The sequence below is a fragment of the Ochlerotatus camptorhynchus genome, unplaced genomic scaffold (genome assembly GCF_037179485.1).
Source record: "Ochlerotatus camptorhynchus isolate MF236.1 unplaced genomic scaffold, CSIRO-AGI_Acam_v1.1 ptg000156l, whole genome shotgun sequence".
Lineage (NCBI taxonomy): Eukaryota > Metazoa > Arthropoda > Insecta > Diptera > Culicidae > Ochlerotatus > Ochlerotatus camptorhynchus.
The window spans coordinates 644442-672074 of NW_027040646.1; the positions used below are offsets into that span (position 1 = coordinate 644442).

Below are 27633 nucleotides of genomic sequence, written 5' to 3' on the forward strand. Positions count from 1 at the left end.
CTCATTACAGTGACCTCAACAGTTCAACGCAGTTCATCGTGGGGACGGCTCTGTGTACCCTGGCAGCGATCGCCTCGCCGGAGATGGGTCGTGATCTGTCGCACGAGATCGAACGACTGATCGCTTCCTCGAACGCATTTCTTCGCAAGAAAGCAATCCTCTGTGCCTTTCGCATGGTCCGCCGAGTGCCTGAACTGATGGAGGATTATGTACCCAAGTGCTTACACCTTTTAAACGAGAAAAACCATGGAATCCTCGTATCGACAATCACATTGGTAACGGAGATGTGCGAACAGAGCCCTGTGGTGTTGAACTACTTCAAATCGTCCATCCCTACCTTGGTTCGCACGCTCAAAACACTAATCGTAAGTGGATATTCACCGGAACACGTCGTCAATGGAGTCAGCGATCCGTTCCTGCAGGTGAAGCTCCTTCGGCTGTTGAGGATCCTGGGGCACGGTGACCCAGATCAGTCGGAGATCATGAACGATGTATTGGCTCAGGTTGCTACCAATACGGAGACGAACAAGAACGCAGGGAATGCCATTCTGTACGAAACGGTACTGACAATCATGAATGTTGAGTGAGTATAGCGGATAGTTTTGATTCCAAACTACATTTAGATGATCGTGTTTTACCCCTCTAGGTCCGAAAACAGCCTCCGCGTCCTGGCCATCAACATCCTGGGTCGATTTCTGCTCAACAGCGACAAGAGCATCCGCTACGTGGGACTACTAACGCTTGTCCGAACCGTTCAACGGGACATGACGGCCGTCCAGCGGCATCGTATCACAATCCTTGAGTGCCTTTCCGATTCGGACAGTTCGATACAGAAGTGTGCGATGGAACTGTCCTTCACGCTAGTCAACGCACAGAACATTGAAACCATCGTACGGGAATTGCTCAAATATCTGGAAACAGCTGACGCGGAGATGAAGGGAGCCTGCGGCAGTAGAATCGTGCTGGCAGCGGAGATGTACTCCCCTTCGATCCGTTGGCATCTGGATTTGCTGCTGAAGGTGTTGAAGATTGTGAGTATTGCTCAGATTAAGAAGCAAACTTGCTCAAGAACACTCCCGCTTTTTGTTTACAGTCCGGCAACAACATCCGGGACGACGTGATAGCCTCTACGATTCAGCTGATTTCCAACAGCCCCACGGAGGAGCAGAGTTTCATCAGTGGTAAAATGTGGCAATCTATCACCAACATGAACCAACTGGAGAATCGGCAACCGCTCGTGCAAGTCGCCGTGTGGACACTCGGAGAGTACGGCGAGGCTGGCAATTTCGACGGTAATTCGATCGAATAAAACGACAACATCCCGTTTCTAATTGGCTCGTGTTTGAAATTGCAGAAAACGAACTAATTGACCACTACCGCCAGCTTCTGTGGGCCCCTCAGCTATCGATCACGACCAAGCAGTACATTCTGATGTCGCTTGCGAAAATCAGCGTCCGCATGGAACACTGCACGGCGTAAGTATATATTCCCCCATCCAGCGACTAACTCGATTCGAGGCACCTTGAGCGTTTACGTGCAGCCCGAATTAAAAACCCCTTATCTTCCCGCCTGACAAGGCATGACCTCAAACCCTATTTTCAGCGCGCGCGTCGCGCTATTTAACTAAATTCAGTGTTATCGCAAAAAACAAACATCGTCACCTAACTCGCGCTTTTCACTCTCTGGGTAGGTATTTCCGGTTCACTTGCCTAAACTGCTTCTGTTGTCTTGTTGTGTCGTTCGAGTGCGCTGTTCGCCATCGGCAGCGCTGGATGCAAACGGGCGACCCAATAATAGCACCAGTAGGTAGGTAGTAGGCGACGAACGAACCGAGCGCCAGCCCAACGGAACGAACCCAGAGCAGGCGGGAAATGCGGTTTTTGTGGGGTTTATTTTCTTATCTCTTGCGCTCTCTCGGTGCGATGCGATGCGATGGTTGGCATGCTTTGTTGCTGCAGTTGTTATCTTTGAAATTCGTTGTAGTTGTGATGAAAGTAGGTATCTGCATGGTACACGGATCACTTTCGTTTGTTTGGACAGCGCTTCAGTTACGATGATAGTGTTTCCGTTCCACTGACGATGGTGGAAGTGGCTGAGTAAGATTAAATAGCAAGGTTTGTAATATCAAAGCCGATTATGGCACAGCGAACCATGCAGATGCAGTTTCAAATGTAGCACGCCTTTGTCAAAATGAGTTTTTTTTTGGCACATGAACACATTTTAGATCATTCGTGACTTGTCCGGGATTGAATTTGAACTTCTGACGTTTATCGCGATAGGGGCATGGACGCTAACCACTTCACTATGTCCGTGCTCTTGTCTAAATTTCGCGTCACTTTTCAAATGGCCAATAGACTAATGTAACCTATCCGCTATTTTGAAAAAATCTAAATTGAAGTTCGACAGAATATTATTTCAAATGGTTTATAAACAATACATTCTGCAATACTATTTTTAATATAGTCAGTGAATAATAGCATTGAAAATTCAGTAGAAACGGTAAAATCACAATTTTACTTTGAATTTCATGTCACAATATAGAAAAACCATATAGGACGTTTTGACTAGTCGATTTGTACATCGGACATGTTACATTGGACGTTTTTTGTTCTAGATGATACTAAATTCCCTTTCACAGATTTCAGAATAAAGTACCTGGCCTAATCATACCCCGCCTTTAGAAAATGAGCACCAATCATGTTAGGCAGTCCATATGTCCGAAGTAACAATCACGTACCCATCATTTCAAACTGTACTTTGGACAGTTTTTGACCTATGATTATCTTAAATAAATGACAGTAAATTTGGATGGGTGTTTTTGTATCACATACAATGATAGAAGAACAATAGTTTGTATCGATTAACTCGATCTGTTAACATTTGTTACTTAGGACCTTTTGAAAAGCTACGCGGGAAATGTCCCATCATTGTTACATATGTACCTATTACCTATTGTCAAATTTGATAGACATTCAACTTTTTGCTCGTGAAGTACCATGCGTCTGCAGATTACCCATCTAAGAATCCAAAGTTCATATTAATATGTAGGGGAAAGTGATTAAGTTTGGTCATCATCATCAGACTTCCCAGATCAGATGGTTTTGTGGATTGCATGGGCGTTCTTTGAATTCCTATAAGTCATAGAGAGAAGTCATTGTTTACAAAAGCTGTTACGCCCTAATTTCAGCTCTATCTAGAATTGATGACATTTTGCGTTCACTTGCGCATTTTTTAGAAAATTCATTCAGAAAATCAGGTATTTTTTTTCAATTTCATGTGCTATTTATTTTTCATTGCTCAATCCCAGGTAATGAGAAGGCAGACTCTCTGGCAAAGGTGGGCGCACAACAAGGCGAGATTTATGATAGAAGAATTTCACATGATGATTTTTTCCTATTAGTACGTCAGAGTTCTCTTTTAAGTTGGCAAAACGATTGGACAAGTAATTCTCTTGGGCGGTGGTTACATTCCATTATTCCAAATGTTTCTTCGAGAGCGTGGTTCAAAGGTCGGGATGTAAGTCGGGGCTTCATTCGTGTGATGTCAAGACTTATGTCCAACCACTACTCGCTAGACGCATATCTCTACAGAATAGACGTCGCTGACTGCAATATAGGTAGGTGCAGTACCGGTTATGCAGTTTGGCATTGCCCGGGTAATGATGCCTCCAAAGCACGTCTATTGGATGCCCTAGTGGCCCGAGGTAGTCAACCCTTCCGTGAAGTAAGAGATGTATTGGGAACCCGTGATCTTCCCTACATGCAGGCGATCTACGAATTCCTTTGTTTGTCAGGTGTTAGAGCAGTTAGAGTTTGATATGACCATCCCCTCCTTTCCAAACAATTTCCAGCTATTGTGTCCCAGTTTTATCACCGGTTGGAAACTAACGATTTAAAATTGGATCACCACTTGACTAGCCTATTGTGATATTATTCAACGGAAGACCTTCGCGGATCGAAATAAAAGACTAGAAGTACTAAGAGAGAACGATTTCAAAAACGCGTGTTTATTCATGGAACTTTGTTCGTACAGTAATACGTAGGTAAAATGAAAAACGGAAATAGTCTGACAGCAGTAGCGTCGACAAATGGGGCACACAGGGTTGTGCAATGGATTGAGCATAGGCGTAGGGTTTGCATACTTAACACGCCCGCTCAAACTCTGCTACTGGTCAATCCCAGGTACTCACGGAACTTCCTGAAAGCAGGGCCTGGCAGACTCTTCGTCAGTATGTCTGCTTGCTGCTTCAACGTAGGGATATACTCGATGCGTATCTGGTTGCTCCCCAACAGTTCTCGGACGAAAAAATGCTTCACGTCCAAGTGCATCAGCCGCCCAGAATCCTTCGGGTTAGCGGCAATCTTCATTGTGGACTGGTTGTCCTCATGGTAGGTGATTGGGGCCACGGGCTTAGACCCGAGATCTTCCAGAATCCTGACCAACCACTGACCATGGCAGGTGGCCGCGCATAGTGCGATTAGCTCGGCCTCCGTAGAAGAGAGAGATACGGTAGCTTGCTTTTTCGCACTCCAGCTCACGGTAGCACCATACACCTTGAACACTGCACCCGAAACGGACCGACGATCGGTGATTTCATTCGCCCAGTCGGCATCGGAATATGCTTCGAGCAATGGGCCAGCATCGTCTCCTCGGTAGACTAGCCCAAAATCCAGCGTTCCTTTTATGTAACGTAATACACGGCGCAAGTGGGTCCAGTGGATCTCGTTGGGGCAAACCTGAAACTGGCTAAAATAATTTGCAGCAACAGCCAGATCCGGGCGGGACGTCAGTGACACGTACATAACGCATCCAACTAACTCACGATATGGCTTGCTCGTCCGCTGTGACTCCTCGCCTCTTGGTAGTTTAAGCTGGTTCTCTATCGGCGTAGCGATCGACCGGCAGTCCTGCATCTGGAACCGATCCAAAAGATGTTCCAAATAGCGTCGCTGGCTGATCTGAAGGGTTTTCTGCTCCATATGCCGGTCGATTCGCATTCCTAGGAAATTCTTCACAACGCCGACGTCCGTCATTTCGAATTCGGTGGCGAGACATTTCTTGATCGTATCGACTAGCTTCGCAGAAACGCTGACGATGATAACGTCGTCCACATAGATGACCAGGATAACTTGGGTATCTCCTGATCCCCGACAGTACAGGCACATGTCGTTGCGGCTTCTCACAAATCCCAGGCGAACGACGAAGCTGTGGAACCGTTCGTTCCACGACCTAGCCACCTGTTTTAGGCCGTATAGTGACCTATTCAAGCGACAAACGAGACCGTCGTGATGATCGAAACCCTACGGCTGACGCATATATATTTCCTCGTTTAGCGCTCCGTTGAGGAAAGCGGTTTTCACGTCCATTTGGTGAACGATCCAACAAATGCGATTTGCCAGTGCCAACACCGTGCGAAGTGTGTCCATCCGTGCCACAGGTGCGTACGTTTCGGAATAATCAAACCCCAGCTTCTGGGTAAAACCCCTAGCGACCAAGCGCGCCTTGTATCTCGGTGCTTGGCCATCTTCGGAATCCTTCAGTTTGAAGACCCATTTGCTCGTTATGGCACTTCGTACTTGGGGCAGCTTTACTAAGGTCCATGTCTCGTTCCTCGCCAACGAATCCATCTCCTCCTGTAATGCCTGCTCCCATGAAGGCCAATCTTCCCTTTTCCGACACTCTGACACTGTTTCAGGCAAATCTTCTACATACGACATCGCATTCAGCGCGAACCCGGCGTAGTCCACTTCAAAGTCTTTGTGCCACGACGGAGCACTTCGATTTCTGACCGGACGCACACTTCCGTTACTTTCATCGGCCGGGGCTTGTTCTTCATCAACGAAACTCGTGAACTGTTCATCGTCTTGATCACCATCGTCACTTATGTCTTCGTTCACCGAATCGTAGGCATTGGAACCTCACGACGCACCCCGGTTATCGTCACTTCTTTCATCTTCTGTGTCATTTTCAAGTTCACCGACACGAATCACTGGAACACCACCTTCTTTCTTCGCGTTCTCTTCTTCGAACGTCTGCTGCTCCAGAAAGTCCACGTCACGAGCGACCACGACCGAATTTTCTTTGGGATTCCACACCAAATATTCTTTCGCCGCGTATCCAACAAAAATTCCCTTCCACGCCTTTGGATCAAGTTTCCAGCGGCGCTCCTGAGGGACATGTACGTAGACTGCACATCCGAAGCTCCGAAGTCTGAAAACATCCGGCCGTTTGCCTTCCCAGAATTCAGAAGGTGTCTTGTTCGAATCGATTGTACACGTCAGCGATCTGTTTATGACATATGCAGCGGTGCGGACCGCCTGAACCCAAAACGATTTGTCGAGTTTTGCACCCTCCAGCATCGCACGAGCCCTTTCGATAACAGTGCGATTCATACGTTTACTCGGCCCGTTAAGCTCCAGGGTGTACGGCACCGTCCACTGAATCTCAATCCCCTTCTTCCGGCAAAACGATTCGAATGCCTTGTTTTTGTATTCCCCCCGTTGTCACACACGAACCGAGAGATACGCGTACCGAATTTAGCCGTGACCAACGCCTCATAGTGCACAAACAACTCGTACACTTCATCCTTCCTCTTCATGAATGTGACGAAGAAGCGCTCACCATTTCGCCCGATTGGCGTCACCGGTCCACACACGTCCGAGTGGACGACCTCGAGCACTCGCGATGATCGTTTGCCTACGCGCGGGGGAAAATGACTTTCGCGTTTGCTTACCGACAATGTATGGCTCGCAAATCACTACACTTTTGTCCGAAATTTTTGTCATCGGCCGCATGCAGTCGACCATGTCTTTATTGACCAACTGTTCGAGCTGCTTCAAGTTCAAGTGGCCGAACCGGCGGTGCCACAATTCAAGCTCCTTCGTGATACGACCACATGTCAACACTGACGCACTTTTACAGTCTTCGACCTTAATCAAATCCAGTTCGTAGAGTTTTCCTTGATGCACACCAGTAGCAACAACTTTTGAACCATTGTGAATACTCACACGTCAATTATCGAACACAACTCGCATTCCTTTCTTCTCCACGTTCAACACAGAAAAAAGATTGAACCGCAGAGTGGGGACGTACAATACGTTCGTCACAATACAGGGGATGCACTTACCGTTGACGACGGATTGCAACCGTACCGTCCCGGAGTGGTGCGATACGATGGACTGTCCGTTCTTTGCCACCGCGATTTCCACCGGGTTTTCCAGTAGAACGAGCTCATCAAATAGCTCCCTGTCCTTCGCCATATGATATGGTCGGTGCAACCGGAATCCACAAACCATTGCACCGTATGACGATCCACACAAACGACGCAGTCGGTCGCACTCACAAACACCACCGCACCATCGCCTGCCAAACACACTTTCACATTCTTCTGCTGTTGGTGTTGGCTACGTGGGCAATCCGACACTTTGTGCCCTTCTTCGTGGCAGCCATAAAATCGAAGTTGCTTCTTCTTTTTCTTCTGCTCGTTTTTCTTCTTCGCTCCGACAAACGCAGCAGATTCCATCTTCAGCGAATAGATTTCCGCACTTGCACCGCCTCGCTGCTTTATTTCCTCGTCCAAAAGGCGACACTTGACGAACTATAGAGTTAAATTTTCCTCGGGCATCGTCTCTAGAGCCGTCACGACGGTCGAGTAGGCCGGGCCGAGGGTAAGCAGCAGGTGGCAAATGACGTCTATCTCCTCGATGACAGCGCCCGTTCCCCGGTACTCCCTTACCAGGCGATCGAACCGGAGGAAGTGGTCCTGCAAGTGTCCAGATTCCAGCCGCAGCGACAGCATCTGTCGCTTAAGGTGCATGCGGCTGGCGATGCTTTTCCGCTCGAAAACGCGAACCAGAGCGTCCCAAATCGCCTTTGGCGTCGTCTTCTCTTGCACGTATTCCAATTGGGAATCGTGGATGCGAGACACTAATATTGACTTGCATCTTTTGTCCTTTTTCGGGCGTTTCTGTCGCTTCACTGACTTCACGTTCTTCACTTCGTTGCTGTCGCCCGCTGCATCCTGCAGGTCGGACAAATTAGCAGCCTCCGCCTGCACACACTCAACGAGCTCGTGTTCCTCCAGCAATACGTGCATGCGAAATTTCCATGCCGTAAAGTTCGTTCCGTCGAACAACGGCAGGAGGAACCGCTCGTGCTTCTCTTCTTCCGACATAATTTCACTTCCGACACTCGCGGTCAACGTTACTGGGCCCATAACCTGATATTATTCAACGGAAGACCTTCGCGGATCGAAATAAAAAACTCGAAGTACTAAGAGAGAACGATTTCAAAAACGCGTGTTTATTCATGGAACTTTGTTCGTACAGTAATACCAACAATCAATACGAAACTAACGATTTTAAATTGGCTCACCACTTTAGTAGCCTATTGGTCCCAAGCAAACGATTAACGTACCCTATTCTAGTTGAAATTCTATTATTACACTATGTTTGTTTTGATTCGCTATGAAAGTTTGACAGATAACATCAGGGGTGTGTGGATTCATGCAGAACATGCAGGGGTGAGTGAAATAGCTTGGGACTGCTTGGGACCGTTGTTGTGGTACTGAGTGAGCCAAAAATAATAATGATTTTCTTCGGGACCCAGTGGTCTTAGAGTTACCTCTATGGTAATACGTAGGTAAAATGAAAAACGGAAATAGTCTGACAGCAGTAGCGTCGACAAATGGGGCACACAGGGTTGTGCAATGGATTGAGCATAGGCGTAGGGTTTGCATACTTAACATATTGGTCCCAAGCAAATCGATTAACGTACCCCATTCTAGTCAAAATTCTAGTACTACACTATGTTTGTTTTGATTTGCTATGACAGATAAAATGAGGGGTTCGTGGATTTTCCTATGTTTCGAGGGATGCATTGATTAGCTTGGGACCGAAGATAGTACCAGCGCAGAGCCAAAAAGTTGAGCACATTTCTTCGGGACCTTCTGGTCTTAGAGTTACCTCTATGGTTTTATTATCCTCCTGTTTCTGTGCTACTTGCTCCAGCGTGATTTTTGATTTGAGTTTGTTTTGACACTTTAGGCACTCTTTTCATCCTTATAGTGAGATCCCGTGCAATTCATGTGTAATACACGTTAAATACACTACACAGAAAAAAATTAAGAATTTTAACTATCGCGTAAAATCTCCCTTCGTTTAATTTTGAGCTACTTGGCATAAACAGCGAAACCGTTTACAAGCTTGCATACAATATCGCGTAAATTTATGCCAAATCTAGCGTTAATTTTATGTGCGCTATATCTTGCAGAAATTTAGATGAATTTTTCGAACGGTGTAGTAGGAAACAGCAGCGCAGAATTATATGGGGATCTCTTTGATTTCGGTAAGTTAACACATGAAATCAATGTGTGGTAGTATTGATTTCATAAGCAACCCTGTTAGATAGCAAATCTCATGACATCCGTGTGAAAAGCACATGATTCTATGGTGACAAGCAATGAACGGTCTTCATATTCCAAAACACATGAATGGAACGTGTCATTTTTTTGAGTGACTCCTGTAGGAAAATCCCATAATCAAATGTCAGTTTCGAGAAACATAGCGGATAGTTTCGCAACCTTTTCACTCCACTGAACAGTCCCGAAGGCAAAACGGGTCGGAACGGTAAATTAATTCGCGTCTACAAAGCTTCTATAACGCTTTACTCTTATGGGTTAATCGCATAAGCAAACGTCACTGGATGCGTGAAACATTTTCTGCGTGGTTTTTGTGATAGAACCACGCTCAGCATATTATCCTGTAGTACAACTTGGGCAGGCACCATGCAAGTAACTCATCTCTCGTCAAAATGATGGGATATGGGGTGATGGTGAAGGGATATAGAAAACGAATAAAAGAACAGAGAAAGGTATTAGTATTGGTTACATTAACACCCCCCCCCCCTCCCCCACACACACACACACACAACGAAAAAGAAACATAGATGCACAGACAAACAGAAATAGCACATTTAATATGTCTCTCTACAAAACATTGTCACTAAAACACTACCGCCATCTGTTAAGTATCATGTGATGGATAGTACGCTGAACAGATGGCGCTAGTGTGCAGACGTCAAACGCAAGGGAACCGACCGTGCGCGCCACAGGTGGCAGAACCACCAACCAAAAACACTCAAATTTACCGTCAAATGCGTATTCGATGAACAACCTGCGAGTGTTATGTCTGTTTGTCTGTGATAGATGGGTTATTAGGAAAGTACAACTACATTATAACTATAAGTGCAATGGATGAACGTTAGTTTCGGGGTCATGTTAGTGTTACAGTTTTGTTAGTATTGACCCGTATTCAGCCCTGTCGGCCCCTCGAACATTAGTCGCAGGCAGTTGTTGTTAGGACATGCGACACTGTCACTGCTACTATGTTAGAGGTATGACCCGTCAAGTTTCGAAGTGCAAAAAAACTGTTATAACTTTCTTATAAATTAACTTTCTACTCAAAGCAAACTATTTACCTTAGCATCACAAAAGCTAATTTAAAATTACTATTTTATTTTATGCTAATATTAAAATTATGATAAAACTACAATTTACGGCTCCGTGAAATTAACTCGCTTGAACCGTTCAAATCAATAAACTGAAAAAAAACTAAAATTTTAACAAATTGCAAAAAAAAAATCATAGCGACACTTGACAAATCATCATCAAGCCCCTCATCCTTGGACAGGGGACTTCATTCTGGACTCTGAAAATGAATGTATCTTACTCCCAGTCGTTGGGGATAATGAAACATTGCAGTTCATTTTTGACAAAACTGCTAATTTAGGACTGAACCAAATTAACCACATCAAAAACCAACAAAATTGCTATTTGGACTTTTTACTAACGAATATTTATGAAGATTTCTGTGTGACCGAATCATTAAATCCACTGTGGAAAAATGAAGCGTTTCACACAGCAATCAATTGAATATTCTTTATTTGTGCATGAAAACCAAAGACCCAACGACTGCGAATACGAAGAAGTCTTTGAATACAAATAAGCAGACTACGAAAAAATAAAATTTAAATTAAACATTGTCAATGGGCAATTAATTTTAAGGAATGTAGGAAATGTCGAAATTGGTATAGACGTGTCCTTCAAAATTTTAACAGAAATAATTACGGAAGAAATTCCTTTGAAGAATAAAAGACGCAACAAAAACACACAAAATCCAGTCTGGTTTAACAGACAAATAAAAAACTTGAAAAATCGGAAGCAAAAACCACATAAAATTTATAAAAAAAAAGACAATAGTAGTAATAATTTATTAATTTATTTGGATACATGCGATCAACTGAATTTAGCTTTCAGTACTGCATTTGAACAATATAATGCAAAACAGAACATGAAATAAAGTCCTGTCCAAAGAATTTCTTTAATTACGTAAAAACCAAATTAAAATCTGACAGTTTTCCTTCAATAATGCATCTTGGCGAAAATGTCGGTAATAGCTCGGAAAAAAACTGCAATCTATTAGCAACATTTTTTCAAGAAATTTATACGACATTTTCTGAAGAAGATGCATTTTTTCCAGAATTTTCAAGGGACATTGGCCTCATTCAACTTCAAGTGCAGGATATTTTGCAGGCTTTAAAAAATGTAGACGTCTCAAAAGGTCATGGACCTGACGGAATTCCTCCAGTATATATTAAATGTCTAGCAATGGAACTCACTGCTCCATTGTTCTGGATTTTTAATATGTCCCTAGAATCTGGAACCTTCCCAAAAACTTGGAAAAACTCATTCCTAGTGCCTATCTTTAAATCTGGCCGAAAATCTGACGTACGTAATTATCGTGGTATAGCCATTATCTCTTGCATTCCTAAACTTTTCGAGGCAATTGTCAACGAAAAATTTTTTCTCCAAATCAAAAATAGAATTACTGACATGCAACACGGCTTTTTCAAGGGTCGATCGACCTCGACAAATTTACTTGAATTTATAGACTATTCATTGAATGCAAGCACGTAGAAGCTCTGTATACAGACTTTAGCAAGGCATTTGACCGCATAGACATACCAATGCTACTTTTTAAATTGCAAAAAATTGGAATTGAGTCAGGGCTCCTAAAATGGCTTGAATCATATTTAACTAACCGCCAACAAATAATTAAATTCAACGGAAAGAAATCGAGTCCAATTCAAGTCACTTCAGGCGTCCCCCAAGGCTCTCATTTGGGACCTGTTCTTTTTATTCTATACGTAAACGACATTTCTTTCATTCTCAAAAAACTTAAATTGCTTATTTATGCCGACGATATGAAGCTCTTTTTGGAAATAAGAAATGAAGATGACATCAATATATTCCGCAATGAAAAAAACATACATATGGTGCAAAAAAAGTCTACTAGAATTGAATGTAAAAAAATGCAACCTAATATTATTTAGCAGGAAAAGAACAACTTCAAATATTTCAATTGCACTAGGAAATCAAAATGTAGAAAAATGTGAAAGAGTTAGGGATTTAGGAATTATCTTAGACTCTAAACTAACTTTCATAGACCATTACAACACAATTATTCACAGGGCAAATAACATGCTAGGCTTTATCAAGCGCTTTTGCTATAACTTTCAGGACCCATACACAATTAAAACACTATATATCGCCTATGTGAGGTCAATACTGGAATATTGCAGTATTGTATGGTCTCCTTTTTCAATCACGCACGAAGAAAGATTAGAATCCGTACAAAAACAATTTCTATTATACGCTCTTCGTAAATTAGGTTGGACTTCATTTCCTTTTCCATCATATGAAGCACGCTGCATGCTTATAAACATACAAATATATACAAACATTAGAAGAGCGTCGTGAATATGCAATGGTTTTATTTGTAAACGATATCGTATCGCAGCGCATTGACTCCACAGAACTTTTATCAAAATTAAATTTCCATGCACCTACTCGGCAACTCTGAAATCCAAATTTATTTGTCATAAAACATCATCGCACAAATTATGCAAAATATGGACCATTAAACCGCATGATGGCCTCTTACAATCAATACTGCGAAACCATTGACTTTACAATGTCTCGGCATAAACTTAAACAATATTTTTACTCCATAAGGCATTATAACTCATAAAAAAATAGGAAATCTGTCACTGCTTATTTTTATTGAAGACAAAATTATACTTTTAACCTTTTGTCCAAAGTTTAGCTTTAACCTTTTGTCCAAAGTTTATTTCGTCAACAATAAATAAATTTAAGAAAACAAAACTGAATTCGAATATGTAGTAGTCTACGTTGGTTGACGAAATTTAAAATAAAATATGTGAAAAAATTCTGCACACTCACGGGCAAAATCCAACGTGGTCAGGAGGTGTGACTATGGCATGACCAGACACTCCCGGGTAACTAGCTCAGTAGCATGAGACCCCTGAACTGTGTCGCAGGGCCGGCATGTTACTGGGTATTCGGAGGGGCTACGCGAACAAAGTATGAAACACACAGGAATATTCACATTTTCTAACACTTTTATTTGCCCTTTTCTGTGGCGTGTGGGTGTGGGTTTTCACATATATGTGGCGTGTATGCGAGAGTTTATAAACGGTACGGTACTCACTGTTGCAGCAGAACCTCCTTCGGCGTCGCGACGCTGGCGTTGGCCCACACGGCTGCTCCTGCACTACCGTGTGGCCGGAAACTTGCGGCGCGGGCTGCAGACAGTGTAGTTGCCGCTTTGGGAGAATGGCGGATCTGGTGGCGTTCATCAGCCACATACGGCTCAGCAGGCGTTGCTGGCTCGTTTGGCTGGCAGGCGTCTTCCGTCGTTGACAAAATCGGCTGACCGTGGCATGGCCACCTTGGTCGAGCCGAGACGGAACCCTCCTTGGCAATTAAGGCCACCGGCCTGAGGGAATCTTCCCTGACGGACGATCGAGGATCATTTACTATTAGGCTCGGAAGCCATCTTGACTTCCGAGCCGAGCCGTGTAAAACCGTTTTGTTTACGGTACGAGGTGTACATGTTGTACAAAAGCACAAGAACACAAGAGCACAAGAGCACAAGAGGTCCTGAGAATTATCAAATTCTGTCAGGGAAATTTCCGTCAGGATAATAAAAATCAATTACCTGAGCGGAGGTAGGCTATCCAGCCCAAACCCCACAAGAGGGGGGGGGTTGTATTATATATGCACTACACTTCACGATACCGGTCTACACGGACACCTGATTACTTCTGCCAATTAGAGGGTTTTTTCTTTTACAACATGGCCACTCGCATGCCTTTTGCCGATCATTCTCCATTTTTAGCTTAATTGTCCTCCCTTTAGTATCGTTCGAGTGTTTTTGCATCTTTTATATTAAAATACGTGAATTTTCCAAACAACAACAACTCATACAAACGAAAATCCACGGATTGTAACCAACTGGTTACAGAGGAATGATTGCAAAGGCTCTCAAATTTCCAAAATCGACTGTTAATACCGTGCTTAAACGTTACCGGAAAACACTAACGTTGGATCGTGCAAAACAAACGTAGAAGGGGATCATATGACCGAAAACTACGAGCGAAGGTCATAAGGGCAGTCCAAAAGAATCCTGGGATCTCCGGTCGTGATTTGGTGAAAAGGTTCAGTGCGGCACACAGTACAGTTCGGTTTCCGGTCCTACCATGCCAGCAAACATCCCAACATGACGCTGCAACAAAACCTGGTTGCCAAAAACCGTGCAAGGAAGCTGTACGAGCAAGTTCTGACCAAGTATAACGGATGTATTTTTATGGCCGATGAAACTTACGTAAAAGGCAAGGCAAGGCAACGCAAGGCATCTGCAGTTGCGGAAAGAAAACAAACGTTTTCATCACTGGAGCGACTATGAATGGACAACTTTACAAGGAGGAGTGTCTCCAGAACATAATTTTGACGTTCATTACATCACACGAAGGTCCCGTAAAGTTCTGGTCTGACTTAGCCAGCTGCCATTACAGCCACGATGTCATAGAATGGTATAAGCAGAATAATGTCGATTTTGTTGAGAAAAGTATCAAACCACCAAATTGTCCAGATTTTCGTCCCTCCCTGCGAGAATAAACTCGCGTGCGAATGCGACAAACAAAATTAACGCTTGAGATTCTCATGCATATTCATGCACTCACACTCACAACGCCGAAAAATCATTCCAGCTTTAAACTCATAAAAACCACTCAAACGTCAATTGATATCATGCCTATGCATGTTGTGCTAGTTTAACAATAGTAATAACAATGAATAACGCCAAAATATAAAGCAATGAATTTTTGAACCTGAAAACTCATCGGTGAGTTTTGCTAGGTAAAACTCATAGGCGCATAAACTCATGCATGATATTTGAGTTTTTGAGCTTTTTCGAACACTGCCAACAAACAATACGAAACTAACGATTTTAAATTGACTCACTACTTGACTACCCTATTGGTCCCAAGCAAATCGTTTAACGTACCCCAGTCTAGTCGAAATTTTAGTCACCATTAGGTGTAGCATAAATCTGGTTATTTGGTTCAGAAAGGAAGAGGAATGAAGCCTCCCCGTGGAAATGCATACTTTTGCGCCGCGGATGAGGTGATGTGACTCGCTGTCACTAGGGAGGTGACAAAAGTCAGTAAAGTCACCACGTTTGAGGTGACTCTCCATTTGATTCACACGAAGAGTCACCTCACTCGCGGTGACTTTTGGCACCTCACTAGTGACAGCGAGTGACCTCACCTCACTCGTGGCGCAAAATAAGGGGATTGCCAAACAAGCTTTGAAATAATTAGGAGGGGGGGGGGTATGATAACGTGCGTAATTTATAAAGGGTGGTCGAGAAATTGTGACAATATGTGACAGTAGGAAGAGGGTGCGTTAATTTTGGGGAAATTTTGCGTGACATAATAAATTTCACTTAAACTAATAACAGATAATTCCGAAAGATCATAACCAGTAAGACACTATTCTAATTTTCAATTTTTCTCAACAAAACCCTTTCTCTATTTTAGATCATGAGAGAGGACCTCTCATGATCTCTTTCGTTCAATGAATACTTTTGTAGGTTTTGATATTAGCTACAATTTTTGTGAATAATTCAATTCGGTATATCTTATGTATGATAAACCAGAGCGAACAGAACGCAAATGTTCATGAACTTCACTAAACTTACCTGAAATTATCCAACATTCTCTAAACGTTTCCAAAATTCTATGAATTGCTCCAAAGTTTATTAAACTTTCCAAAGTTATTCATTGCCTTAAGGTTCCAATGTTTCCTAAAGTTCTCCGTGCTGCCTGACCTTTCTCAATTGTTTCCATCTTAATTTTCCAAAGTTCTTTAAAATGTACTGAGCTTTCCCAAAGTTCCTTGAGTTTCAGAGAAGTGTAATACTTCAGGTTAGTTCATGAAACAACTGTATTAAGTACTCAGCTAACAACATAAACAACATTAAAGGTAATTTACCCCACTGACTATACTAGGTAACGGTTTTGCCGAAGCCGTCATTTGCCCTACTAACTGTAGACGGCAGTAAGTAAACTAGCTTTTGGTAAACATATAGACAACAACAGCATAACGTACCGTTTTCTACTTCCTAATTCCAGCAACATCCAAAACATCATCAACGCCTTCAGGGTGCACCTGAACATCGATCTGCAACAGAGGGCCGTCGAGTTCCATCAACTGTTCACCAGCCACAGTCACCTGAGGGCAGCCCTGCTGGAAAAGATGCCCACGATGAAAATATCCACGATGACCACCTCGGAATACAACTCGGACTTTGCTGCCGGACCGACATCCGGCTCGCAATCGCAAAGCGAACAATCCACACCGCTCAAAGAAACTTCTGTATGCGTTCGACTCATACTATCCATCTCTAACCAATATTCACACTTAGATATTCGCCTTATTTTTTTAGAATCAAGACATCCTACTGGACTTGCTGGGGAATTCCTTCGGAAGTGGTTCGTCGACTGCCAACACGACTACCACTCCAAGTCCCCTGGAGCAGACCGCACCGGTTGAGCCACCTGTGAACAATACAGACATTTTGGACCTGTTGGGATTGGGTTCCTACGACCAGTCCAGTCCCTTGCCAACGCCGTTTACCCCTCCTACGACCAGAATCAGTCCCACGGAGTACTCGGCCACGACAATCCCCGTCTTCAGTCGGGATAACATCGACATTCGATTCATCGTCAAAAGAGAACGGGACCACGCAGTGGTCACAGCCAAAACTACCAACAATTCGGTCAATATGCTAGAGAAGTTCATGCTTCAGGTTGGCAATTCCACCATTGCTGTGATCTATTGCAAGTACTATAAAGAATTTCTTTTTCCGTAGGTTGCAGTCCCGAAGGCGTACTCGATCCAAATGCTAGTGCCATCAAGTACGGTGATGCTGCCTGGGGAATCCGTCGTGCAGGACATCAATGTAATTCGGACGAATGCCGCCATTGCCAGTGCCCTCCGGATGAAGGTTCGATTTTCCTACGACATCGGTAACTACTCCGTCATGGAACAGGCGGACGTAAACGAGTTCCCGCCGGATCTTTTCCTTTGAGTGCTGCTGTACACCATGGATGGGCCATCGAAAGCCGCCGATCTCAGCTAATCCAAACCTTACTGCAAACGATTGCTCAGCCGCGAAATACCATACAATTATCAAAAAAAAAATATCTAAAAACTGCAAACCAGGGCACAAAGTTTAAAATCAAATGGACTCTTTCGGAACCAATCAACTCAATTGACCATCAAATTAGATTCTAGTACATCATCCTGTTTTCAATGTAGAATATTTCAAATTAGATTTTATCATGGAAATTTAAAATAAAAAGTTATATTACTAGTAGAACTCTACCCCGTTAAAGAAATGTAGATAATTTAAATAAATACCGTTTTTAATCGCTTTCAAATTAATTGTTTCTCTCTGCTGCGACGACGATCCCTTCATACTGCATTCAATCCGTAGGATTTTGAATCACAATCAGAAGGAAATCCTTATCCGGGGCGACCATGATTTCGTGTTTCTTGGAACGGACCCTTAGGAATGTTAGATCGTTGGAGGGGTCCAAATCCCGGACCACGCTCCGTGCCTTGTCCGACAGCTGACTCATCAATCCGGCGTACTGAACCGTGGTCGTGTTATCCAGGGTGCTCTTGACCGGAATGCCTGTGGGCAAATCGATGGGAAATGTTATTCGTGCACCAACTAACGGAACATGACATCATCGCTGAATGTGACATCTACCATTTATGGATGGTTGGCGAGAAGCCACGAAACTTGTACTCAGTTTCAGTAATGGAAAACTCACCTTCATTGTTGACCACAATCGTACCGACAACGCCCTTGTGCGACTGGATTCGTTTCAGGGTTTCTTCCACCTCTTGCGACTGAAATTACCGGAGATGGACAAAGAATTTTACAGCTTGCTAATTTTAATCGATCAAATGAGCGCAACCAACCAGCTGCAAACATACCATTTTGATTAGCTATCACACTGCCTTGTTCACTACTACGATAAGTCGATGGTTGTGCTTTGAGTTATGATAAATAATATACAAATTTCACAGTTTTTCGCAGCTGAATCAGCGATGATAGAAAATTTTCAGCGCTTCCAAAAAGAATCTTGCTGCTGTCGTTCTCTCGAGACGATTTTGTTTTGACAACTCCGACCATTGGTGTTACCATAGTTACAAGCAGAGCAAACGTAACAGGCGTTATGTTATATTAGCCAAAGCGGCCAAAATTTAAGCATGTGTAACAGTGGGAACGAGGGGCTCCTCACTGTCATATCGGAATAGTGCAAAATAGTTTCCAATTTCCTAAAAATCCACACTTTTTTGAATTCAGCTTACAAAATAAAATAACGCAACTTTTTTTCACCAGTGACGTTATGCATGCTTGACATGTCATTCTAGAAAAAAAGGTCTCATGATTCAAAAATTGGGTTTTTAAGGAAAATTGCATTTTCTTTATCATTTTTAGCAGTGTCAAAATATGAATTTATTTTATTTTAATCGTTATTTACGAGATTTTAGCCATGGACTAGTTCATCTTGGTCCAGAGAAGAAAGACCCAAGCTGGCGTCCTTTAACAGAGTTTTTTTTATGACGTTACAGAGTTTTATCTGAACAGGAAATCAATTCCATTTGGCTAGAACGTAATTAAAAATAACAAAATTAATCTTGCAACGCAAAAGACAAACATTCTATAAACACGTAGTTTTCTAGCATAGTGCGATCCGAACTCGGATCCAAATAGGTTCCAAACAAGACAGACAACAAGAACAGAGAACAAGAACAGAGGGGTGTGAGATACTGAATTATCGCTCAGAATCGCTTCAGAAAACCAAATACCACCTAGGTGGTCGGCTCATCCCCTAGCATGTCTCGTATGCTGGCTGGTAGTCCGTAGAGGCCACTAAGGAGCTTCGAGGAGCACATGTTCATTTGTCGATGGGATTCTGCAGATGTCGCAAGTCTTCCGAAACAGTGCGCCACTGAAGTCCCACGAGATTCTTTGGTCACGCCGCTTCTTGAGGTCCTTCCATTTTTCAGTGCTTCCTTTGAACTTTATGATGAAGAACCAACCGGTGGAAACTAACGATTATAAATTGACTCACTACTTGACAGCAAACAAGCAAACGATTAACGTACCCCATTCTAGTCAAAATTCTAGTTCTACACAATGTTTGTTTTGATTTGCTATTAAAGTTTGCCGGATAAAATGAGGGGTTAGTGGATTTTCCTATGTTTCGAGGGGTGAATGGATTAGCTTGGGACCGAAGATAGTACCAGAGTTGAGTCAAAAAGTTGAGCACGTTTCTTCGGGGCCTTCTGGTCTAAGGGTTACCTCTATGGAAGAAATATCTGGTCATTCCGTCTCTCATGTTTTCCGTATGGTGTTCGTAATCCATCTACTGATGTCCTGTTGTGGAATACTATCCGTACATCTGCGGCCGGATGGGCCGTCCCCGGCTAAGTGGTCTGCTTTGTTATTCCCTGGGAACTCCGACACTCGGACACATTGTAATCACACCCATAGAAACACGCTAACGACACACTTCAACTCCCACAAAGACCCTTCCGCGCATGATAAGCAAATTTTTAAATCAATTCTGGCACTATACTACAATGTTTACATTCGATTGTTATTTGGTTGTTAAAAAAAATCGAGAAAAAAAACCCGCGTACCGTCCTGCAATAGCCGGTAAAGAAAACATTCTTAACCAGTTCTAACCAGTTGGGATCCACGAAAGCAGCAGGATCAGGAGGAACAGATGCTTAACAAAAAGGTAAAGATGTCTTGAAAGAAAACCAAGACAAACGCAACGGAACAGTTTCTGGTTTCTGATTGTCATTCCTAGTTCCCACCAGCATTAGCCCAATCACGGCCCACCAATTAATTGCTAATTTTTCCTTTGGAGTTGAAACTATTGCCTCCGACTGGAATTCTAGGATTGCAACCATTGCTTGGTTCTTCGTCCCTGGTGACACGTGCCCATTCGTCTTCCTCCTCCAGCGAGAGGGCCAAGTTGGACGAGTTACCCTGAACGGTATGCACCAACGATCTCTACAGTTACGAAATGGTTGTGGAATTCTACTACTGCGGCTGACTCAGAAACGCTGTCCGAACAGCCATATTCCGCTAGGCAGCAGCAGCATCAGTGGCTGATTCCTTACAGTACTTGATTTTTTTCACCGCCAACCAGCGCTGCCATTTATACAGATTTATCTGTATTATACAGATTTTTTAATCTTAATACAGACCCGATACAGAATACAGATTTATCACAGATTTTTAAATTACAATACAGATTTATACAGATTTTTATAAAATGAATGTTATGGTGTTTTTGACAGCATTCACAACAAGAGGACCAACCGCTTTCGGATTCATATGGAGCTGGTAGTAAACGATTTGAGATTGTATGGGGATTTACAGTATGAATTGAATATTTCCAATATAAGCATGTATGTTAAATACAAGAAAAGTGCCCGAGCACATTAAAATGGTACAAATACAAGTACTTGTAAACATTTTACTTGCATTGAAAATGTATTTCGTAAGAAATTGCGGATTTTCTGATATTCTCCATACTGCAAAAATGATTTTACCAGCACTGGCGGGGCGACATCTCTCGACTTTTCGGTGGAACTACCACACAAATGATGTAATTAATTGTATTCATCTATATTAAAAATATCAAATAGTAATGAACTCGTGCACTTTTTTGCATTTAAAACTGCTTATCAGGAAGATAATGAATAGAAACTAAAATCTCCATACATTTTCAAACGGCTTCATATCACTCTTATAAATAAGTACGGACGATATCACAAATGGCGCAATTATATCCCGTATGGTTAGTACGATAGCCCGAATAGGTGGTTAAGCACTTTTTATGGTTATTTTGTATGCACTGTATTTGTAAAACAACAAAACATGATTAATTAAGAAAAAAATCGTCAATACAGAAAATACAGATTTTTTAATAGAGTGGATACAGATTTTTTATAAAACCACCTGGCAGCTCTGCCGCCAACTCTTCTCATCTACACGGATAAAAATCTCCTTATACCTTTTGGCCAATTTTTATTGCTGATTATTCATAAAATGTTTAAGTCAACTAATAAGCAGACGCCTTGCAAAAAGTTAATGAAGATCATGTGTCAAATGAAATGTATAAGCGGTCACACATACCCTTTATGCATTCCTATAGGACCTATGCGGTTTGTCTTATGGAATGCATAAGGCTGATGTTTTGGCAAAAATGTATAAGTGAAACACATGAATAAAATAATTGATTTTCGGTTCGTGTAGTATTGTCACTACAGTTGGAAACCGAAATAACCACTAGCGACAAATGATTTTACTCACGTTCTGTACTTTACAGTGTCGGAAGTAGTGCCATAGAGGTAACTCTAAGACCAGAAGGTCCCGAAGAAACGAGCTCAACTTTTTGGCTCAGCTCTGGTACTCACTTCGGTCCCAAGCTAATCGATTCACCCCTCGAAACATAGGAAAAACTAATAACCCCTCATTTTATCTGTCAAACTTTCATAGCGAATCAAAACAAACATTGCGTAGTACTAGAATTTCGACTAGAATGGGGTACGTTAATCGTTTGCTTGGGACCAATAGGCTAGTCAAGTAGTGAGCTAATTTAAAATCGTTAGTTTCGTATTGATTGTTGGTAGTGACTGTATAGCTCATCATTGTGCGCTAACAACGCACTACTTCCGACAATATGTTTAACGCACAGAACGTGAAATCGATTGTCGCTAGTTTCCAGCTGTAGCGACAATACATCAAACCCTTTCAAGACGATTCTTAAAAGATAACCAAATTGGTCACGTTTCATTTTGCGCTCAATATTCTCCATTATGTGGTTTCCAAAACAAAAAGCTGTCTAAATTTGAACTGAAGAAGGAAAAAAAGGAGACAGGAAGAAGGTGCCGGAAATCCTATCAGATGTGTACTAAATTGTACTGCGAGTTCGACCGTCACGTTTGTGGAACAATCGAACTGGCTGAAAGTGCCAACAAGCCGATTTCATCAAGGAAGTTCTTTTAACAACCAAGAATTAATCGTTTGAGGCATACTGAAGCATTAAGAAGGTGATATGTGTCGCTATAGGAAATCATCATCGTTGCAAATATAAAGAAAATAAACATAACCCTTTGCTTCAGTACCGTCAACCTCCATGTCCATGGGGAGGTTTTGACAGTTCAGTGGTTCTGTTTACACGCACCTAGTCGTTTTTTCGAAAAAAGAAATTCTAAAATTTCGGAATTTTAACTTGAAAATTTTGGAGGAACAGCGCGTTGAAAGGATGTTGCTCGTGGACATTGCAGAAGTGTGGTTTACATCTCACTGCAGTCTGAAAAATTATCGAAAAAATCCACCCAAGAAAAAATAGACTAAGTCTACGTAAACAGTACCACTGAACTGTCATCAGATTGAGATTAACCCCGTCGGTGCAAAATCTAATTAGGTTCTGCACTCGGGTTAAACAACCCAATTGTTGGTCTTGATAAATTCAAATATATTCCTCCATCATAGCAATCTTTTTTTCTGATTAACAACAAGACTGACAATTGTTTGTTGTGAAGTGATCTTGACTAGTAGTTTCCTGCTTAATTCAGTATTGTATCACCCGGATTTTCATTTTGAAATATGATTGCAAATTTTGTACCTTAAGGCTCCCGTAAAAAAAATCCAATAAAAATACAATGATTTTCATTGTCATTGTAACCATGTTATTTACTGTCAAAACATTGGACATTTTTATCCTTTACCATTAAATCACAACGAAATTCATGGTTCACAACAATGAAAATCACAGGGGGGGGGGGACACTCAATTGCATGTATTTTTGCAGTCTAGTAATTACTTGGGATTTCCGGGGGAAAACATAATTAATGGGATTTTTTTGAGTGTGTCATGTTGACGAAAATCTCGACCAACCATTCATGAAACTTCTTCAAAGTTCTTTATACAGAAATAAAGATTAATGTCGGCATGATTTCGATATACACATTTAAAAATCTTTATTGATCGATACTTACATTTACGATTATTTCTTCATCGGTCATATGATAGTAATCTATAAAAGGTGCCATACTAAATTTCGTTTAATTTCAATATGTCACATGGACTTGAGTATTCTTTACAAAAATTCATCAATAAATATTTAAATACAGATATCATCGTAACTTTGAACTTTGACAAAGAACAACAAAGATTGCCATCGATGCACATTTATAATCTCCTTGTTATCGATTTGCATCGCTGGTTAAAGAGAGTTCGAGACACACCAGGTGACAGATGGCAATGTTTATATTATTTATAAACATATTCGGCATTTCATCGGAAGAAACAATCTGCCGGTAAATGAACGAGAAGACCGATGGCCGCGACGCAGCAAATGTTTACCATTGTAGTTCTTCAAGTTTACGTCTACATATATATTTAATAACCCGTGATAGCATGCGTGGTGGGATTCTCGGCATTTGGAACCCAATGAGGAAAATTTATACCTTTTTGACCTCTATTACACCTACATGGCTGACTGGTTGATGGTTATGACAAATAGATATTGCATTCATGTATGAAAAGATTTACAGAAATTTCAATACACCACATACTAGAGTGTATTTGCCTGTCGTTGATAAGCTCAACAACAGCAGCCGTGGACCCGCGGATTAGCAACCAAGAACGAAATCAGTACACTCCAGATGGCATGGGATCGAAACTAGAAATTATGCAGATAAAAAATCACAAACAAAATCAGCAGTTGTGTGTGTATCGATATTTTGATTTTACAACAGAAATCCATATTTTGATCTGGCAACACAATCGATATTTTAACATTGGTAACGATTGGTAGCAATATTTTGAGAAAGATCTTTATAAACGATTCCCGATTAGACTTTTAGCATATTTACAATTATTCATGAAATGGTGACGATCGCTATCGATTTTTCTTATGAATGGCTTTGAAGATCGATGTATAGAAAATTAAAGAAAATTAACGAAATGGTTGGTCGGGATAGAGCAGGGATAGAAAAAATAGATGGGAATAGATCTGGGAATCGATGTGATATGAGGGGTGTTAAAAAGTTTCAGAGGGATACGAGTCTGAACGCGAAGAGGATAGGTGTAAAAAGAAGATAAAAAATTGCTGGAAGGCAGCGTCCATAAATTACGTAACACTTATAGGGGCACGCTGATATTTTGTTTTTGTTTTGAAAATTAATAATATAATTACCTAGAAATAAAAAAAGGCATAACGAAATAAAAAAAATAAATAAATGGTGGCTTTTAGAGCGTCACGGAATAAAAAGAGGGGGATCATTTTCAGTGTTACGTTTTGATCCAAAGGGGGGGGGGGGGTCGAAAATATTTATTTTTATCGTTAGGTAATTAATGGTCACCACCCAACAATATTAACCAAAGCTCACAGCTCAAGTGTGGCAAACGGTTCCGTACCGAATAGGTTGAAACCGTACTGTAGGAGGAACGGGTGGTGGCGATGGATCACTAGGATCCGGGTAATATTCCCAGCTGACGGATTTTGATTCGCAATATTCTCGAACAGAAACTCCATTAGCCGGTGAGTGTTTTCCTTCGCCATTAGCTCTTTCTTCTCCGAACCCTTGACCAACAGCAGCGGGCTGAGTGGAAAAAATGACCTGAATTCCTTTTCCACCTGTTTGTCGTAGGGGGTTTTATTGGTGATGCTTTTCCCGGGCCTAGAATCAGCTGTTCGAACGAAATCAACAGATGCTTCGTGTCTGTTCGGCAACTTCCATGCTACAACAAAGAGACACCTGGGCTCTTATCCGTCGAATTTGATTGGTTTGAGTCCGGGAAATAGATGTGCGTTGCCGTCTTTTCCGTGATGCACTTGATGTGTTTGCCCCCGCGTCCGATTATGGCCAACTGACATACGTGGTGTTTGTTGTGGAGATTGTTGTAAACTGACAATTGCTTGACAATTTGTGTGCATGCAGAAGGGATAAGTTAGGAATAGAAAGAATATAGATAGGATGGATTGAAATTTTGTGCACGTTGAAAATTTTATGAGAGGTTTGGGTAAAAATGGGATAATCCTGAAGTGTCGTTCCCCCTGGAAAACACCGTTTCGAGAAAAACGCGTTTAAAGTTTTGGGTTGTGTAAATACATGATTTCTGGAACTTACGGTTAATCGGCGATACCGGGGCCATAGAACACTCCTTCCTCGTGCTCGTAGCATATTTTTTTTTAATTTTAAAGGAAAATTTAAAAAATCGATAGAAAAAAAATTTACTTGTATTTCCCCCCTAAGGCCATTTCAATTGTTGGTCTTGATATCGTGATATAAAGGGTGATACGGTCAAAATTTGGTCAATATCAACTTGACGTATTTCTTTCAATTTTGCATTTAAAAAACCTGAACACCCCTCATTTTGAAGGTGTGTGTGTGTAGAATGTTGCTCCTATTTTGATTTTGGAATTCACTTTTCAGTTGTCAAAATGCCGTCCAAGCAAGAAGAGCAGCGTATCAAAATTTTGCTCGCGCATCGCGAAAATCCGAGCTACTCGCACGCAAAGTTGGCAAAATCGCTAAAAGTTGCCAAATCAACCGTTACAAATGTAATTAAAGTGTTTCGGGAACGTTTGTCGACAGCCAGGAAGTCTGGATCGGGGGGAAATCGAAAACCGGAAGCCGCTGAGACGACAAAGAGAGTTGCCGGTAGTTTCAAGCGAAACCCTAACCTCTCTCTCCGAGATGCCGCAAATAAGCTGGGTGTATCGTCTACAACCGTGCATCGAGCCAAAAAACGAGCCGGACTATCGACTTACAAGAAGGTAGTGACTCCAAATCGCGATGATAAACAAAATACGACGGCCAAAGCGCGATCCCGGAGGCTGTACACGACGATGCTGACGAAGTTTGACCATAGAGGTAACTCTAAGACCACTGGGTCCCGAAGAAAATCATTATTATTTTTGGCTCACTCAGTACCAGAACAACGGTCCCAAGCAGTCCCAAGCTATTTCACTCACCCCTGCATGTTCTGCATGACTCCACACACCCCTGATGTTATCTGTCAAACTTTCATAGCGAATCAAAACAAACATAGTGTAGTAATAGAATTTCAACTAGAATAGGGTACGTTAATCGTTTGCTTGGGACCAATAGGCTACTAAAGTGGTGAGCCAATTTAAAATCGTTAGTTTCGTATTGATTGTTGGTTTGACTGCGTGGTAATGGACGACGAAACCTACGTCAAAGCCGACTACAAGCAGCTTCCGGGACAGGAGTTTTATACGGCAAAAGGAAGGGGAAAGGTAGCAGATGTTTTCAAGCACATGAAACTGTCAAAGTTCGCAAAGAAATATCTGGTTTGGAAAGCCATCTGTAAATGTGGCTTGAAAAGCAGCATTTTCATAGCTTCCGGGACTGTCAACCAAGAAGTTTACGTTAAAGAGTGTTTGAATAAACGTCTGCTGCCTTTCCTGAAGAAACACGGTTGTTCCGTACTGTTTTGGCCGGATTTGGCATCTTGCCATTACGGTAAAAAGGCCATGGAGTGGTACGCCGCCAACAACGTGCAGGTGGCTCCCAAGGACAAGAACCCTCCCAACACGCCAGAGCTCCGCCCAATTGAGAAATACTGGGCTATTGTCAAGCGGAACCTAAAGAAGACCAAAAAAACTTCTAAGGGCGAGCAGCAGTTCAAGGCAAACTGGCTTTCTGCGGCGAAGAAGGTGGACAAGGTGGCTGTACAAAATCTGATGGCAGGGGTCAAGCGTAAGGCCCGGCAATTCGGATTTGGAAAAGCGGAAGCCTAACTGAATATTTTTCCTGAATTTTATACTAATTGAACTTGAAAAAGAAATTTAATTTGATTTTTTAAATAAACGATTTCACCGATTTACACGCGTTTTCCCTTGACCAAATTTTGACCGTATCACCCTTTATGTATGTATGTATGTAATAAATTCGACAGAAATAATGACACAACAATCACTAACGAGAAAACAACCCTGCTCGTGCCGTTCTTATTTTCGGATTAATTATCCCGTAGTTGAATAATCTTTTAATAAATGTATAATGATGTAATAATTAAACATTATTTCACATGATAATCAAGCCGTCTATATACACCTTTATACCATCGCTGTTTA

The 27633-nt window shown here is 42.0% G+C and overlaps 2 protein-coding genes across 2 annotated transcripts in view; one reads left to right on the plus strand and one right to left on the minus strand.

The window, feature by feature from the left end:
* The window catches only part of LOC135701323 (AP-1 complex subunit gamma-1-like), a 156263-nt gene extending 138404 nt beyond the window's left edge, over positions 1-17859 (plus strand). Inside the window, exons 6-12 of the mRNA XM_065222084.1 lie at positions 11-583; positions 647-1031; positions 1094-1292; positions 1355-1475; positions 16555-16798; positions 16869-17231; positions 17295-17859. Of these exons, the coding sequence (XP_065078156.1) occupies positions 11-583; positions 647-1031; positions 1094-1292; positions 1355-1475; positions 16555-16798; positions 16869-17231; positions 17295-17513 (2104 nt within the window). The 3' untranslated portion in view covers positions 17514-17859. The remainder of the gene's footprint in view (positions 1-10; positions 584-646; positions 1032-1093; positions 1293-1354; positions 1476-16554; positions 16799-16868; positions 17232-17294) is intronic.
* Positions 17709-18577, minus strand: robl (roadblock). The gene is made up of 3 exons (XM_065222092.1): positions 18431-18577; positions 18265-18343; positions 17709-18122 (listed from the first exon to the last, which is right to left on the minus strand). Exons 1-3 carry the CDS (start codon positions 18431-18433, stop codon positions 17911-17913), a joined length of 294 nt encoding a protein of 97 aa, XP_065078164.1. The 5' UTR covers positions 18434-18577; the 3' UTR covers positions 17709-17910.
* Between the last annotated feature and the right edge of the window lie 9056 nt (positions 18578-27633).